A 19304-nucleotide genomic window follows, 5' to 3' on the forward strand; every position below is an offset into this window, starting at 1 on the left:
TATCTTGTCGGACAAACAGTCCAAAACTCAAAGACATTCAATTTTAAATTAGTTTTGCTTATTTTTTCATTCATAACAAAAGCAGAGAAAAGCAGCAAAAGGGAAGCTGGGAGAATATTTGATTTTTTTTACATTGATCGTGTAGCTGGACAGTTGGTTTTATCTGTTTTAAATAATAATCCGGCCAATTTTATACTGTATTTTGTTGAATACTTTAAAAAGTATTGTTATGGCTTTGGCAAAGAAGTTCGGTATCAGTATTGAACCAGTACCAGTTGAATAATTCCCAGCCAAACAAAACTGCTGGATTACTTGAAAACTTTTTCTTCCAGAAACACTCTCCCCTCCATGGACAGTGTTCAGCCTACATGAACCTGGCTGTTGACCTTTTTATATATACATTGGTGTTATAGGTCTCACTCTTTATTCTACATTTATATGGCACACAAAATACAGGCTATAATTTATGTAGATTATTGGCTTTGCAATGAGATGCAACCAAAAGAAAGCTAATGTGAATGAGTGTGAAAGAGCAATTTAAGGGTAGATGTGCCTGTGCCAGTGCCAGGGGCTATACAAGATTTGCATGCTAATCATTCTAATAATAATGTAATGCCCAAAGCACTCTAAGCAAATTGCGAACCATTGGTCATAGAAGGAAGCTTATCTCGCCGAGAACATGACACAAATATAGGTTAACATTTGAATGATTCCTGGTAATTCTCGGACCCGTCAGTAGCCTGGCTCACCTCAATTAGAAATGCCCCACAACAGCCTGTTCTTGACTTGACTTCACTGCTAACACTGGCATAGACTGCTTCTGAGCTGTAACTGTCTCCATGACGGGAAAGTTTACACCGTAGAGGAAATAAAACCGCAAAAAGAGACCAGTGACAGCCGCCCTGCTAGCCAAACACACACACACACACGTAGCCCTGCACTCTTGAACGCTGCTCGTACCAAAAAAGGACCAATAGGAGCTTTCGTTTCGTCGTCTTACTCCGCTGCTCAGCCTTTGTAAGTGCGGCTCTGATTGGACAAGGCGCTCACCCTCACTAGCTAACAGCCAATCGGTGCCTTTTTACTTGAAGCGTCACTGTGTTTACCCGGAAACGAGAGCCTGTTTCTAAAACTGCTGTCAAAATCTATATTTCACCGATTTCTGGTCGAATTTAGTGCACTGAAAATATGAATTACTGTATAATCTGAGTGTAAACTACTAAATCGTGATGTACAGCGGACTTCTACCTGATGGTTTAACCGAAGACGACCTCAGTCCAGATGACGAGGGGGAGAGTGAGGGTGAGAAGTGTGAGAGCTCAGCTCGGGAAAACACAGGCTCAGTGGAGGAAGCTCAGACGATCCAAGCTGCCGGTGATGCAGACAGTGATCTCCCGACATGCAGTTTGCCTGGTATATCTCAGGAAATGTGGCAAGTATGTGCATTTGGTATGCAGTTAGCTTAGCATTCATTCTGTGAACCACAAGCAGGCAGTGGGGTAGATGTAGTCTGGAAGTGAGGGCTAAATCTGAAAGGAAACACGTATTTATAATATCTGTTGAACTGAATCAGCAACATGTGGTTAATGAAAGCCCTGTTGGACTATGTGTGCGTCATAATAATCAGAACATGTGCACAGCAGATGTTGTGTTGGTGCTGTTATGAATTCACTTTGTGTGTGCCAAAGAAATTCCAGGATCTACGGAAGAAGAATGAAGAAATGAAGATGACAAAAGTCCCCAGAAGAAGGAAAAGAAGACGGCACAAGAAAGGTGTCAGTGATCGTACAATGAGAATGTAATGCTTTACACAGTATGGTGTTGTTGAGCTACAATGGCTGCTTCTGTTAGTGTTTATGGCAAAATAAGAGCAAAAAATAAACAAGAAATGGCGCGTATTAGACCTTTAGGCCACCCTGTTAATACTATATACTATATATAATAGATCCTCTAATTGGCACACCTGTTGTACTTGAAGCCAATGTGGTGCTTACAAACTTAGAACTGTGTCTCCTCTGTTATTCTACAGGAACAGAAAGTGAGGAACCTACGGAGACGAGGTATCAACTTATAATGTCCAACCAGGCTAATTAGTTTATACAAGAAAAGATTCATGTAATTCCTTTCATGAAACTGTGGCAAATGTGTAACTGAAAGCGTGTACTGCCAAATACAAAAGGTTGCGACTGCAGCCAATTCTTAAATCTCACCTGGACTTTCACAGCAGCTGTATTTCCAACGGGCACTTTCACACAACAACAACAACAACAACAACAACAACAACAACATTCTCAGACAAATATAAAGGCAGGCATGATGTTAGCTGTAATGGATTATCTACCACAAACAAATTACAAGTCTGCAAACTGATTCTCATACCACACTGACTGAATTTAATCCAGTAGAAGAAAATGTGATATGTCTTAGAAAATGGCTGTGTATGTTATTTGTGGTGAACATGCAAGAAATAGAGATAATCACACATACAGTATGTTCTGGAGTGTCATCCAGTGCAACGTCATAGCTGTATTGTGTTGAGGGAACGTGCCAACATTGCATCTTTTCACCAGCACTAATGATATTAGCATGCACAGAAGACATACAGATCTGATTTCAGCATCGTGAATGAAACAGAGTACAGTTGTAGGGTGGATTGTGGTAGTTTGCCGTATGACAGTGATGGTGTACCAGTAATGAACACTAACAGACATTTTCTCTGTCAGCAGAGAGCACCAGGAGGAGCGAGAGAAGCACTGGGATGAGCTTAAGCAGTATTTTGGTGTAAATGATCGATTTCATCCCCCCGCATGTTCCAAACCCCCTCCGAAGGTAACAAAGACTCCTGCCTTCCAACTTATCTGCTGAGGTTTAATACTGTGTCTGTCGTAGCTGTTAGTAACACCTTCCCATCCTTTGTGTGCCCGTGCCACTGTATCCTCTCATTGTTTTATGTGGTGTGACATATGGATTAGAGGAATCCTTATGGTGCCTCAACCTGACACTGAGATGAACATTAAGGATTATGTTTGGCTACATTTTGTGATAAGATTAGGACGAGTCTCAATTCTTGCGTTGTTCAGATTAAAGTCAAATGTAAAAATTTTTTTTTTCCTCTGCTAGAAACCTAATGAAAATATAGGGTTAGAGTTCCTCCTGAAGCATCTGTGAATGCAGACAGAACATTTAGGTTAATGGTAAGATAACAAGTGGGCATGAACCAGTGCTGTGGAATTCATCACTGAAGAAATTATAACTAAACTTTTTTTCATTCGGATACATTTCTGCACTTAGAGATGAATGAACATTTTATGCAAAGGCTTGCAAATTGCCAATGAAGCAAAATATTTGCAAGCTTGATGAACGTTATAGCTGACCCAGTGAATGGGAACTGTTCTCATTCCATTTTGAAATCCTTTTAATGATTATTTTGGAGTATTTTGTGCTTAATTTATCTCAGAGCACCATAAAATTGAGTTTTTGCTGATTTTAGCCCCATTTTGAATAGGCCAACTATGAAAAGATAAAAGAAATGATTAACAAGCTGAATGAAACAGAACTTGTCACATCAACATAATGAGGAGCTCCTTCATCCCTCAAATGCATTTCCTTGTAATTAATATATCATATTTTTTTTCTATTTCTGCCAAGTCTTTCACATAGTCATTTGAGGAAAAAGCTGTCATAGCAGCCAGATGTGATTAATTCATCTGCGAAAGCATTTCTTCAGCGACCTTAAAAACACATTTCATGGCACAAAGGATAATGGTCTGTCAGTTTGAGTTTTGTTTGTGAGATACAATGGACGATAATTGAGATCACAAGTCAGGCTGTATCAGTGTCAGCCTCCATTTATAAGCAGAATAACAAACTATATGAAGCAAAATCAAGACCAAGCAACTAGAACCACAGAGGAAATTGTTTTACTAATTCTACATTTTTGGGCCTGATGGTGTTATCCATGTACTTTTACAGTTGAGTCAAGGTCTTCAAACAATACATAAGAGGAGACACATTAATAATTACAGCCTCTTTCCAGTGTATTTTGTCAGCATGATGAAATTTTGGGGGCCGAAGAAATCTGGTGCTCCGCTTCCTCAGATAGGCTCATCACAGTAGAACTGCCTTGCCATCAGTAACCGGGGGCTCCTCTGCACCACCCCCCCTCCTCTGCACAGGCCTGTAATGGAAATGTGTAATTAAAGAGTCACATTTATGTTTGGTAATCTCCTGTAGCATTTCTAAGATTTCCCCACTAATATCCAATCAAAAAGGTTTTCATTTGTGAAGGGAAATCTACATATTTGTAGTAATGGCAATCATATTAAAAATAAGGCCCTGGGGACTTTTGAAGTTACTCTTTGATTTTTTTTTTTCTCTCTACCCCTATTTCAAAAAAAAAAAAAAATCTGAATTTTTTTCCCCTCTTCTGCAGTCCGGCCTAGAAAAGAGCATAGAGAGGGCCATAGCTGAAGGGGACATTGCAAAGGCGGAGGAGATGAGCGACAGACTCGCCACTCGAGAGGTACGTTGTGCTGATAAGAGATCTTTGGGCTGCTCCCGCTGTGACAAATCAGGCTAATGGATCCGTGGCCATTTCTGCTGCAAAGACATAGAGGAACAAAAACACATGCAGACACCCACCATTCAGTCCTGCAGCCCTTTTCCATTGAGTTAATGGAAAGCCCTCCCCTTAGTTTTGAAGTGCTGCAGTGTCTAAAGGACTTTTGGCTCTGCTTTTTAATGAAGGGTACATTGCTTTCAAGCCAACTGTTAAATCATTCTCCAGGTAAGAGTTTCATACCTTTGAAGTGTACATGTCCCTAAATGCAGTGCCTGAAGTTTTGTAACTAACCGCCTTGGCAGGCATCAAGGATCAAGTGGTTTGAAACTAATTTAGCATAAAATGTAGCCCACACACATATAATTGTGGTTAAAAAGACATACAGCTGCAGTGTTACTTCTCCACTGGGGGAATCGCTGTACTTTGAGCATCAAAGTTAAACTTCTTTGTTTCATGATGCATGTTGCTTACAGCATCCCGTAAGCTTTTTCATCTTGTAATAATAGCAACACAAACATGTGTAAGACTGCTGGTCCTGGATTGCAATAGCGTTGCATAGTAGGTGGGGCTGCCGGTCAAGGGAATATTTCCCCGCCTCCCCTCTGCATTACCATTTCAGTTTTTTTCTTTTTATAATATCCCCAAATTTTCTGAATATTGAAAAACTGAAATTTCCTGTATAATATACTGATCCTATACTATAGGTTTATGTTGTGGGCATCAGCTTCAATTATTTCAACTTAGTTTCCAGGAAATCATATTTCATCCATCAGTTTAGCATGGGGCACTGCTCTAAATACTACAATACCCATACACCTCTGTCTTTGAAGAAGCCAGTCAGAGAATTGTAGCGATTTCAAAACTGAAGTAAAGGATTACTCATTCCTCACTTAAAGGCAGAGACTTAGATCAGAGAATTAATACCCTCTTCATGTCTGCATGCTGAATATGAAGCTAGAGCTAGCAGCCAGCTAGCTTAGCATAGAATGAAAGCAGGAGCAAATGGCTCTGACTCAATAAACAAAATGTGCCTTCCAGCACATCCAAAGCCAGCCAAGCAGCACATTTGTCTCATTTGTAGAAACATTTAAGTGTAAAAATTTCCATTTTACAGGGAGTCATGGGCCAGACTATTACTTGATGGGGATCAGTAACTTGGGAGTCATAGTCACACTCTTTTTGTATGTTTTTATGTTCACAGGCTTTGGTCCATACTTTTGACTTTTTAATCAAAGAATATTTATGATATTTTTTTGGTCTTCTGTACTGATAATTAAACCAGGTGGGTGTCATGTCCTCCCAAGCCGTAAAAGTGCTCCACCTGTCAGTCATATAATGATATTATTTTTATCTATGGGAAAAATGAATGGGATATTTGATCCCAGATGCAGGAGCACCCAACATAGCTCCTTCCACTTCACAACTCAAGAACACTGCAAGAGTAAATCACATTATTTAGATATGTCACCCAGAACAATGATATTCAACAAGAAATGAAACCACTAACTGTAAACAGTGGTACAGAATGTGTATTTGCTTGAGATTCCTACTGGTCTCAGTACTTTCCCACTTGAATGAATAAGTAGGATCCGAAAACAAGGTCTGTGTTTAAAAACTGAAAAAAAAGCAGTTGTACTATTCATTGAATTGCCATTACATGCGTGGCCCCCATATCTCCTGTGTGTAATGGACGTTAGTGTGCAGCATCAGAGCCCTTTCATATTCCCATCTTAACTGCTAGCAGAGTAGTCAAATATGGGGGAGTTAAATGAAAGCTCTTGTGAGTGGCACCTGCGCTGTACTTTCAGAAAGCCTCTTAGAGCGCTGGTGGATTGGTTTTAGCACGAGCCGAGGTTCTCGCCCGCCTGGCACCTGCCTCGCGTCTTGCCAGAACCATGATGGGACGTGACAGCAGTCTGGCAGCCCCAACTCATTGTTTAGCAGCGATAACTTCATTTCACGAGTATAGTCAATTGACCATTTTGAAATCCCCCAAAACCCAGGTGACGTAAAGTTCTTTTATCGTTCACCTGAACGCAAAAAGAAAGGCAGTGATAAAAATATGAAGGGAAGTTTCAGCTGAAAACCAAAAAGTTTGAAGGATTGTGAATCAGTTAGAAAGGATTATATTATATCTTAAACGATGCAGCCTGCAGTACAGATAGCATTAGGACCAGCATGTTTGTTTACAGCACTCCTGTTCACTTTCGACAGGAGCACTGTGACAAACATTTAGAGGATCAATAATCCCCGCTGTGGCCAGAATCAATTTCAAGGTTATAATTGAGTGGCTCATTTGGCACGGAATGGCTTAGATGTTTAATTTGTTTACGGTCATAACACCAAGACAAGATTGTGGCAGGCTTTTCACCGGAAGAATAGGAACAGGTTTTCTACGCAAAAAATGCAAAAGCATTCTGACAGCTGTGAGGAACTAAAGAGGCCCGTTTGTCCCTCTAGGCATTGTTTTGTAAAGAAAACGCTGGGACACGTTGGATGACAATGTTTCAGTATATTTTCATCCCCAATCTAACGGTTCCCCACTTATCTCCTCAAAGCAAAAGGAAATGGAAGGAAGATAGGGAGCTTGCTGTCAGAATCCCCCTTTTAAAAAGACGAATATGTTTGTTTCTGCTGTTTTGAGCTCCCTCAAATCAATTAATGATTTCCATTTGCTCTACTTTCTTCTTTTAATCTGAACATTAAAACAATTTGGTAAAAACCTGTTTTGAAAGCTCCTTACAAATTCTGAGATATGTGTTCTTTCATCTGTCAAACTTCTGAGACGCTCTGCTCGGATATTGCAGGTTTAGGTTTTTTATTCTCATTACAGTTTTCAAATGCTTCCCAAGGCTGTAAGTCTTTGTTTTAGATGAATTCATGAAGACATGCTCCGTTTTTAAGTGAAAGTATTAACACCCACGAAGATGGCACAAAGAAATCCCATCCCCTTTTAGGTAACAAAATATTATTTATGTCTACATTGCTTAGACAAAGCTCCCTAATGTATTCCTTTAAACTGTGCAGATAGGGTTTCTTTTCTCATAAAGATGTCTGTTGATCCTTCTGAGCATGCTGAGATTTCTTTTCACAATCCTTAAGAGACACAAAATAGTGTAAAAAGCCTCTCGCCTCCAAAGTCCTAGTAGTTCAATAGATTAAAAGGTGCAAGTCTTCCAATTAAGATGACTGGGTCTCCATCCTGTGATCACTGTACATTATTTTACACTGCTACAAGTTACACATGGGCTAATAATTCAGTAATTAGCAAAGCATGGAGTGACTGACACATATAGTATAAACGGCTCTCAGCCTGTCAGGAGGCTTGATAGCATCCAGCAGCTCATACTGTATTTGACAGATTGATTTCGCTGCTATTCCTGGAAAATGAACCAGTGCAGAAAGCTGATAACTCATCAGTGCTGCAAAACACGGTGGGGCTTCCTACATCATCTAAAGTGTCTGTCGTGGACACTCGTAAATGGTCTGTGCAGGGCCTTTTATGCATTTGTACACATAACTTGCTCTTAAATCCTGCACGCTATTGGCAATCTTTTGAACTAACAAAGCCAGATCGCCAGCATACAGAAAACGCTCACAAACAACTGCAGATTAAATATAATTTAAGTATGTGAGGAAGAGAAAGGGTCCTAAGACTGATCCTTGTGGGGCTCCTCATAGATCTAATGAGGTGCCATTCATATCTACATACTGAATATGATTACTTTATGTAGTATGATTAGAAAACAACAACCACAAATTCATTGACTCAAATACAAGTATTTGCTGTATCAAAAGTCTGTCTCAAAAGGCCAATTTGAACCATATGATTTTCTGAACCCCACAACTTTTATATGAAAATTTAATGGCGAAAGAAATTTGTGTTTTCATTCAGCACTGTACCCTAAAGATGACTGCTACTGTACAGTACTTTCTTTGTTACGCTAATCCACCTTCTCATTACAGTATTTCAAACAGCATCATCCTTACAACAAATAATTACTCCCTCACTCATTTTTCTCTTTATAAAACAGAGCCACTGAGGTCTTTTGAAATAGTCAGGAGCTGTACTTTATATATAGTAAGTGGGTATATTTCACCACAAAAGACCGTCACGCCATGTTAGAGCTTACAGTTCCCCCATAGCACTCATCACAGCTATTAGAGTGGCATTACCACTTCAAAACAGAAACTCTCTAAGGCTGATACAATAGGACGTGTCAAGTCCATTTCAAGACTTCCAGGAGCTAAAGAATATGAAAAATAAAAAGTAGTTGCATGGCTGCTGGCCTCTCCTGAACTAACGGGAAAGAATCGGGCCTTCAAATGGCACCGCTATGTTCTAAAAGGCAGTTTTTCTTTTCAGTCTATATAGTGCAAGACATACCTGGTATCAAAGCATTCAGACTGAAAGCCTTCCCACTGCAGACTCAAGAGTAGTTGGAAATGGACCTTTATTCAGATTATTAATCCAAGTGATGATCAAATTAATTAGAATTATAGAACTTTTCATTCACACCCTGATTTCCTGGCTATAACCCAGTTCAGGTCCTATTCAGGTGTTGAGCTGTGGTCACGCGCACACTTTTTTTCATTCTGACTGAAATCATTGCAACTTTCTTTAGGTCAACTTTTTACATGGGGCGTGATCTTATATGGTTTTCAGTTTACATGTGCTGACACATTTTATCAGACCAGCTGTGTGATATGCACAAGAGTCATGAATGCATCATATCTTCGTCTTAAAAGTTTTCCAGCAGTTTTATCATCGGTTCAACGTTTCGGTCGATCCCGGCTGCATTTCGTGGACTTCTTTGAATAGGTCATTATTTTCCTACCATCTGGTCGTTCAGTAACATTCAGTTCTTTAAGAGTTTGTATCGTCCGCAGAGGTCCAGTTCAGCTTGGAAGTCACCATTTTTCAGAATCAGGTTAAATCAATTTTCTTTTGATTGGTTTATGAAAAGGTTGGAGCATTTTTATTCTGTTTTTGCTTTTAAACTACTTTATAATCAGAATGTTAGGCTCACAGCTACAGTAAATTAAACACAAGCAGACATCATGGTTTAAACTTCTAAAAGAGTAGAAGCTTATTCTAACACACAACTAAACAAAAGCAGGTTATTTAACTGATGAACTTAAGAGCACGATGGTCTTTGCATGGTTTTGTAGTGAGGCTTTCACTGTCGAGGTAAAACAATCATCGACAGACTGTCCAAGCTTCTGTTACTATTACTCATTTTTACTGTATGTGTCATAAGAACCTACGCAGAGAAATGTCTTTCAGATGTGTGGTTTACTATTATATTTTTCATCATCTCTGCAAACTCTGACTCAAAACGTTGGTAGGGAGAGTTTTTGATGATTTTAGTCATTGTTTCTGAGAAATCCAATGTTCTTTCAGAGAGAAACAGAGTGTAAAAGGCAGAAACACATTTTAGTGAATGTGTTTTTTTGTTTTTTTTTTGTCTTCCACCCAGTTGCTCCTGCCATATTACAGAATAGAATCATATCTTTTGCATGTTGTGCTGGATTCATCCTAATCTATCGGCCAGTGGCCCCCTGGACTGTGGATGGGCCTCTCTGTAGTCTCTGTTTTTAGCTTGATTAACCTTATCCGTATAAACTGCTCAAAAAGTGCCTCATCCTAACAGTTGGATCACTTAATATACAATAATTAATCATATGAATATGTATTAACAAGAGCCATTTGCTCTAGCGTTTGAACTGGTGGATGGTTATAATATCCCTCATTATGTTCCGGCTCGTATTTCAATAGAAGCATCAGCTGAAAGGAAAAGCCCCACTGTCCTTGAAATCTACCCTTTGGAAAGCCTCGCTTAAATGCTGTGAAACAAAGGTGGCGAGGCATTTTGTCGTAGGAGACATGGTGGCTTAGTTGAAACAAAGAGCTGAACTAAGAGTGTTTCATGATATTCATGTTATTTAACACCTTTTTTTTCTTTTTTTTTTTTCTTCTCACCACCTTTTTTCTGCCATGCCCCATGTTTGTAATCAAAAAAATGAACGAGCAGCGCCTTTGTGGAAAGTGGGCTTTATCAGATTCTGACTTTCTCCGCCCCACATCACTCTGTCTCCTATGCAAGCCCCCCAGGCCACCTCGCAGAGAGTTTAGGGAAACTCTCCTCTTTGTTCATTTTTCCTTCAGCATAAGCAATTTATCACTGAATGAACTTTTATTGTATCTCTGGATGACTCACATTAAATTTTCGCCTATTAATTTTGAAATGGATTTTGAAATGGGTACTAAGCTTTTATCAAATGCCTGGGAATCTCATTTGGATTATTGTATTTCATTAATTACTTGATAGACAAAGCATACTTTTCAATGTAGATTTGTGTGCTGTTTAATTAATTAGCATGTTTTCTCTTTTAATTAAAGCCATTTTTTTTTAAATTAAAGCCCACAGCAAAACACATATATAATTTGTTTGTAATTAGGCCTTAATTGGTGGTAGTGGAAGCTTAGCACCCTCGGTTTCTTTTTTCATGATTGCCATTTTATTGCCAGTCACTCATTAATTAAACTGTTTTTTCTAATTAGCTTATAAAACTGTTGATGGCATATTATTGTAAGTGTGAGTTCAAAGCTTGCTAATAAGCCTACCCTACTCAGAAGAGGCGAGATAATGGAATGTGCACAAAGCAGGCGAACTTTCAGAGATTTTTCCTTTTTTCTTTTTTTGGTCTACTCCCTAAAGATGACATGTCATGTGTATCTAGCATCAGATTACTAGAAGAGAGAACGGAGGCATGGCTGTTCTACTGTGCCATCCCTGGAGTGGCTTTCTTTTTGCTTGGCATGTAATTCTGTTTGTCAAAGTGGAGTCAAAGATTACACAACGCTCTTATGAGGCTGCCCCATGAAAGACTGATGAAACAATGTGGGAATATAGCAACATGGAGGTGCATGCTGTGATATTTGGACTTGCATTTTAATGGGAATGATGCCATATTGTAACTGTATATGATTTCACATTATACATCGTTTAACAGTGATTTTACTGTTGCTGACTTTAGTAGAGGTTATTCAGAGAAATATAAGGAATATAACATTAACCTTCCAAGCCAAGCTCCAACAATCGAGTGATACATTTACTTAAGAACTGTACTTAAAGGTGGAGTCTGCAATACTAATTCAATACACAGATTCTACTAGCTGTCCGCTCCATTTGCCCTGGATCTGTAAACAGGAAACAAACAAAGAGGGTCGGACCGAGCCACACAACGCTATCCCAGCCAATCAGCAACAGGAGGCGTTCATGACAGGAGGAAGGGGAGGGGAGATGGGAGAAAGGGGGAGAGAGAGGGACCTGCCACATGCTAACCATGCAAATATGCTAACTAGCAAAATATCAACAATCTTTGTCCAGAATCGCTGATTCCACCTGTCAGCACAAATTTGACATGCTTAATTTCAGTTTCTATGCAGTGCACTTTACTTGCATTGCCAAAACATCTGCGAAAAATATGTGGTTTGAATGGGAATGGGGGGTTTTCTTTGTGGTTTGACTAAAACTGTGATTTATTTCCACAGCATAGGGAAATCAGTGCTCAAACTCACCCCTGGCTTGACTGGCTAGTTAGACTGTCCAACTCCGTCTAATATCAATGCTGGCTCTTCTCACAGAGCCCTTTTTTAATGTCTGCCATTTTGTCTTCTCATAGCTGGACATATCGAACAGCAGCTCATCGCTGGCAGTGCTAATGATGTGAACAGTGTCGTGATGCCTGTTGTGACAATGGCCTCGGTGTATTCTCTCTGTCCCTATGATACGGTGTACATTAGTAATACTTATATTAGCACTCATAACACTCCCTGATGTAATGGTAGGACTATTACTGCCATAAATAGTTGTTCAGGTACTCCGGGATTAGTGCTACAATCACACCCACTGTCTGGCAGCATGTCGGTGCTTCCTCACATCCACTTGGACAACAGAAAAGTGATTACTGGGATACACACCAAGCAGGAGGCACACTCAAAATTTCTCAGGAATTTATTTAGCGTTAATTCATTCCATGCCACCATTCAGAGAGAGAAGCTAAGATCTGACATGCAAAACATATGATGATCTTGTGAAATATGAGACATTAAACTACACAGTATATGAAATTGGAGCTGGAACAATTAGTCGATTAATCGAATAGTAGGTCAACATTTTGAAAACTGTTTAAGTCTGAATTATATTAATCAGTTTTGCAAAATGCCCAACATGTCATGTTTCCAGCTTGTTAAATGTTAGGATTTGCTCCTTTTCCTTGTCTTAAATTACAGTAAACTGAACAATTGCTGGGGCTTAGAGTTGAAGAGTAACCAGCAATGAAAATAATCATTAGCTGCAACCTTCATTAAAAAATAGTTATAAATAAGCGCCACCAGCTACAACAGTGAGATGTCTCTAAATGTAATTGGTAATAGTACAGTACAGTATATAATAATAGAACACTCAAACTCAAAGGGGTCATTTTTACACATTGAGTACTTTTGATTCTTTAACTATATTTCAATAGTTATACTTATGTGCGTTTAGTTAAGTTACATTTTCAATGCAATGGAGTATTTTTACAGTGTTGTTACTTTTGCTTCAATCAAGAATCTTATTATTTCCTCCACTACTGCAACAATTTGGATAATTGATTAATAGATTAAGATTATTATTTTTTTGCTTCACTATTGTCTTATACAAGACTTGAAAGGTGGCTGATTAGCATCCTTTGTGTGTGCGCCAGTCTATTACTTTACTGTTGAGAGGTCACAATGAACTAACAGAATTAAACTTTGTATCCCTTCCTTTTTAAGGCGATATGGGTGGTATTGATTGACCTCTTGATCTCTTGACCCTCTCAGTGTTACTGCAACACTGAGGCTTTGTAGCCAGAAACACATTTTGCTTCCCCCCTCCGCCTCAGTCCTGAGAAATTATGCTGAAAAAGCACACGAGCTGCCTAATCTGATATTCATTCCTTTCTTATATAGCCCTGCTTTCCAAAGTTGACTAAGGCCACATTATTTAGGCATTAAGGTAGTGTGATAAGGGAATTAGGCTGGTCATTAATCGTTTACACGTCAAATGCAGCAGAGCAGCTCGGGGAGGTGATTTAGCGAGGCAAAGCCATATAGCCCTTGTTAATCCACCTCTCACACGTTTTAATTGGAAGAGACTTCCAGGATAGGAAATTTATGAATGGGTTTAAGGCCATTTCTTCCTTAAAGCCATCATTTATTTCTTATTGTTAATAGGAGCTTTAACACTTTATCCACATGGAGATGTATTTTTCTCATCTTTCATTCAGCTATTGTCTTTTTGCACTCGCTTTTTAATTGCCACAGTGTTTTTGGAAACCATTGCGCTACTCATAAAGACTTCTTTCATTTGTCAAACACCTCAGAAATGATGCAATAGAACAGACACACAAGTGAAAACAGAGTGTGAAACTGTTATTAAGATAGACTTGGTTTATCTTGTGTATGGCTTATACAGCAGCAATGCAGATTTATTTTTCTCCCTTTTTTTTTTTTTGGATTGAGGCCCCATGTTTGGGTCTCCACTTGAATCTCCATGACGACCCAAACATGAGTGAACAGAAAACGGTGCTATTGACTTAACCCTCCTAGTGGCCTTAAGCTGCTGCTGCTGCAGTGCCAGCATTGTGCACAATGATTTTTTTTTTTGCCCTCAAATCTTCCAAAGGTCAGAGTATTAATCCTCTGAATAAACCTTGTTTTTAACAGGGCTGTGCCCAGGCCACACAAGAGAGATACACAAGGAAACACAGAAACACAGCACTGATGGACACCTAATTGTATATAAACGTGTGATGGAGTGGGAAGAACTGGCTTTTAGGAGCCACACAAACAAAGAATGCAGGAGGTTTCCTGTCTCCTGCTTTTGTTCCAGCTTTGTACTTTCATTCTTATTTTTCACCAGCCTCTGATGTGAAAGGATTTGGCACTAAGATGCACACGAGGGGAGGGGGAAAAAATCCTGAAAAGTGGATCAAAAAAGTAAATGAAAAATAATGTCATATTACTGAAAATATGAGAGGCTAATTTGTGCCGACTTTTTGCTAATTTTGTTCTCGCCACAGAAAGAGGAGCCGTCACCTGCTCGGCGCCACAGCGCTGACAGTGCCAGTGATCCATGAAATAAGCTGCCGCTGGCTTTGTTCAGATAAGAATGAACAAATCTGCACAATGTACTGCTCTCGGAATCTCATTTTCATACTTGCATGCAGGCTAAAAGAAATAAGCTGTTTGCAGGCTTGATTAATCAGACATTTGAGGGTTTTTTTTGTCTCTTTGATCTGTTCTGTCTCCTAGGTAACTTGGTTGACATTAATGTTGAGCCCCAGTAAAGACAATCAGGGATTGTAGACTAAACTGATAAAAAAAAAAAGGAAAAAAATTAAAGACCTTTAATGCTTTAAATATAGTAAACGCTATGTTGTGAATTTAAAAGAGGGGAAAATGAGGGGCATGGAAGTGGGTTTTAATTTTGCTTTTGGAATGTTTGAGAAGGCGCATTTTCAAGACCTTTGCATTTCAAATGCAGCCCCACAGGAGAGCAGGTTAATGTGGATAATCCTGGTGTAGAAAAAAAAGGAAAAATCTCTGTCTGTAAATCTCCAAATGAAACCGTTTAGCATCATGCAGCTTCATTTGATTTGCCCCCCGAATGAGCCAATGAGTGTTTTCCTGCAAACACAGAGAGCAGGAGCTGTTCTCAGATTTGTCAACAATTTAATAAACATCTTGTTTGTAATCTCTGCGTGCATCGCAGACAAGCGTTTAGCACCTACACCACTCCAGCGAGGAGGCAGGAAAAACCCTGGTGTGGTTTTATCTGCTCGCAAATCTACCGCAAATGTAAGAGCCATTACCCGTTATAACTCTCTTTAAGAGGAGAAAACATGATTTGAGGAATTTAAAACCTATAAAATGGCAAAGAACTGGAGAACTGTCAGTATGTACGCTTCAGGCTGTGCAGACGCTTTCACAAATCTTCCAGTGACTGTATAGATGAATGCCTTGAGGGCCCAGCCGGAGCCCAGTACTTGCAGTCAGCCGAAGCCCTTATCTTAAATCCAAGCAAAGTACCATTAATCTTTTTGAAAGACCTTTATGGCTTTTAATGTATCCCAAATTAGAACATTTTACACCCTTGGTTCCTGAAATATGGTGATAAAAAGCCTTTAGAGTTTAATTTTTCCTGCCTGCTCGCTCTGACCTGCTTAATCCCAGCATGCATTAGGAGATATTTTAGTTTCAGTCTTTCTAATAAAGTTTATCCCACTTAATTATAATTGAAACATTTTTTTCCAGCAGGTCTTTTTTTTTTTTTTCAAGTGGCGCAGTGGTGGCACATTTCTTCATTACCTTAAGACTTTCTTTCCCCCCTGATTGTACTCTGAATATTACAGAGAATTACCCAAAGGTTTGGTGAAATTGTTCCAAGTTGTTTATCAAAGTTTGCCTTTGCTTGAATAATAAACCTATCTCAGGAGTGACAGAGGAGGCAGGATTTTTCTCTTTGTTTCCCGTGCTTCTGTGTGACTGGGGTTATTGGGATTATTCTGCTTCACAATACATACGTCTTCCCTGGGATTTGAATGTTTGCTTCTTGCAGTCACGGTCATTCTCTTCACTTCTGATTTCGGGGACTGCCTGCAGTACTCCAAACAGAAAAGTCTCTTTTACACTGGTGATGAGTGAAAAATGCCATTGCAACGTTTTTGAGATGGAGGAAAAATGGCAAAGTGCTGAACATTCTTTCTCATTGTTTGTTTATTCGCTTGTTTCATTTGCACATTAAACAAGAAAAAAAGAAGTCATCAAAAAGAAACAATGTGCGAGAGCGACTATAAGCCAGGAGCGTAAAAAAATGACTTCCGCTTAAAACACCTCAAACAAAAGGCAAAATAGATTAGAAATAATTTTAATAAAAGAACGCTCCTATAATTTATGGAGCTATGGGGCACTTAAACCCCCCCCCCCCCATTCAAAAGACACACACATATTCACTCACACACACATTCACCAGTAACATTTTTGAGCGCTGTTATTCATACATTAGTCCTACACCTTTATTTTTCACTGGCCTTTGCCCTGGAGATTTCCCAACTTGGGGAGTTGAATTTTTTAAAGAAAAACACAAGAAGCGCTTCGTAAATCTCAATCTCAACCACTAATTGTTTTCAGTATTGATTAATCTGCCAATTATTTTCCTCAACTCATCGCATGGTCTCTACAATGTCAGGAACTGGTGAAACATGAGCCCCAGAGCCCAAGGCGACATCTTCAAATTGCTTATTTTTGACTGACCAACAGTCCAAAAACCAAAAGATATTCAAATGACATTCATAGAAGGTAAAGAAAAGCAGCATATACTGATATTTGAAGAGATGGAATCAGTTAATTTTTTGGCAATTTTGTCCTCACTGAAACGATTAATTGATTATCAGTGTATCAAGTGAGCGAGTAATCGTTTCAGCTCTGATGTCCGTTTCAGAAACAGGAAACTTAATTTCATCATAGGAACAATTCAGAAGTTTTCATCACCTGCAGAAAAATCATATTGACCACAGTGAAAGCACCAGACATTTTAAGGAGAACAATTGATTAACATTGCAAAACTATTATTGCAGTTAAACTGAAGCTGAATCAGTTTTTCCGAAAATAAAGCCAAATACATGTATTTAATACGTCGCTATACGCTCACACACACATTCCTGACATCTGTTTCATGTGTTATTTATATTTTCACATTGTTGTGTTGCAGCTTCATCTTGTTGCATCGTGTTTAATGGCTCATTGATTTTGGTGATTCGGTGACATCAGTCTCAGAGTTACTGGCTGTCACTTATTGTACGTTTTGTCCTAATGTCATGTAACATTTGCAGAACCCTGGGATGGAAGGACAGCATTCATGTGTTTATTCAGCTCAGTAACGGTTTTGCTCTGGTGTGGAGGAGGCAGCACAGGGAGGCAGAGACACTGACACATCAGCCAGAAAGCTTCTCCTTGCCTCACACTGATTTCCATTCTCTAATGGCTCTCTCCTCTGTCTGCCTCTAAATAGCTGGCTGTGAATATCGCTCAAGCCGCTGATTGCCGTGACTTTGTGCGACGCAAACAGGAAGAGGAAGCTTTGAGGGCAGCGCAGAAAAGGAAGAAGGAAATAGCCTGGGGGTACGACATCTCTCTCTGTCCTCATGTTTATGTTTGCCATCATATCTGCCATGTGTGACGCTCTGGATTCAAGTGCAGTTAAGATAGAGCGACTCAAACCCGCATTAGCTGGACTTTGAATGATTACTAATGCAGAGATTGAAGTTGACGGCTAAAATGTATTCATAAAGGGTTCGGTAATTTAATGATTTTTCTGTGTTGCAGGTTTGAGGCTAAAAGACGATGGGAAACCAAAAGCAACATGGGCTTCATGTGACAAACGCAGGGGAAAAGGAGAAAGACTGCGTTTTTTTGTTTTTTTTTTACATATATAATTAAATTCAATAAAAGTAGTGTTTTTTTTATGGCGGACTGATCCTTTTTCTTTTTATTCTCCTTTGTATATTTTTGAAGACTTCACAACAGCAGAGTGTGAGGGGGGAAAAGTCACACAGTTGGCTGTGAAAAAACCAATCCAGAGAGTACAAGAGAGAGAAAAAATTATGGAGCATTCAAATTAATTCCTAAGGCGCCCATTGGTGTCTGCATTGTGTTATTTTTCATTACATTTCAGTGATTTGAGCGTTCTGGCCTTTTTTTTCCCCCCCTTCAAATTAAATCTGGTGTACATTACTGGATGATACGTTTATTTATTGCTGTAAAGTGGGTTAATCATGAAGGCGCTCTTTTCTTCTTCTGAGGAAGAGAAAGGAAAGATTAGGGCCCTAATGCAATGTACAGGATAATGTGCGATAGGATTTGGGAGAAGAAAATGAAATTTGGCTGCTGTAAACAGTTGTGAGCAGTTGTAAACTGGAAGTTGAGTGAACGTTGAGGGGAGGGGGTGAGACATGAAACAGAGGCTTTGCTGTTGGCCCTCACCCATGCTGGGAGACATGTTATTGTATCTCAGCCCGAACAAGAGGCATGCGCTGTTTCTCGAAGCCTACACTCGCCGCTCATTGTGTGATGAGCTCTCTTCAGCATCTGTAAACTCGTCTAAAACCGTCGATTCCACTCACTGTTACTTTGATCTTTTTTGATTTGCAGCGTTTGCCTCCGCAGCTACTTACACTGCTGAAATGCTCATTCACATTCCAGGAAGTGTTAATTGCAAAGCGCATGCAAAAAAAGCACAGGAATGATAATTACTTTTATTCATAATGCTTGCTTGTATATACTTTTTTCAACAATAGAAAATGATTGCTTTGCTTCAAGGTAATGAGAATTAAAATTAATCCACCTAAGTTGTTGTGTGGTGCACATATTTGGGCGCTCTTGTCCCCTGGTAAGAAGCAGTGTTCTCGTGGCTTTTGCTGCGTAGGCTGAATCTGTATGAAGAAAAATGAGCTAAACATCAGAAATAAAAGTTTGTATGTAATTATGTTTGATGCAGAAACACCTGAGCTGAAACCTAGATATAAAAACACATGCTGAATTTTGAAAAATCAAGCTTTTTGGATCATTTTCCATTCAAGTGAATCACATGACTGTGTGTGTGAGAAGCTGTCAGTTGGTGAGAATTGGTGCTAATTAAACCATTAATTATCT

At 39.3% G+C, this 19304-nt stretch overlaps 1 protein-coding gene across 2 annotated transcripts; it reads left to right on the forward strand.

The window, feature by feature from the left end:
* Window positions 1–1112: 1112 nt before the first annotated feature.
* Window positions 1113–18118, forward strand: fam204a (family with sequence similarity 204 member A). 2 transcript variants are annotated; one of them, XM_070841196.1, is made up of 7 exons: window positions 1113–1436; window positions 1689–1773; window positions 2030–2060; window positions 2724–2829; window positions 4433–4522; window positions 17665–17774; window positions 17979–18118. In XM_070841196.1, exons 1-7 carry the CDS (start codon window positions 1230–1232, stop codon window positions 18028–18030), a joined length of 681 nt encoding a protein of 226 aa, XP_070697297.1. In that variant the 5' UTR covers window positions 1113–1229; the 3' UTR covers window positions 18031–18118. The 2 variants fall into 2 exon arrangements, with proteins under 2 accessions (XP_070697297.1, XP_070697298.1); XM_070841197.1 differs by having other exon boundaries at window positions 2727–2829.
* Window positions 18119–19304: the final 1186 nt, after the last annotated feature.

Source organism: Pempheris klunzingeri, chromosome 12 (genome assembly GCF_042242105.1).
Source record: "Pempheris klunzingeri isolate RE-2024b chromosome 12, fPemKlu1.hap1, whole genome shotgun sequence".
Classification (NCBI taxonomy): Eukaryota; Metazoa; Chordata; class Actinopteri; order Acropomatiformes; family Pempheridae; genus Pempheris; species Pempheris klunzingeri.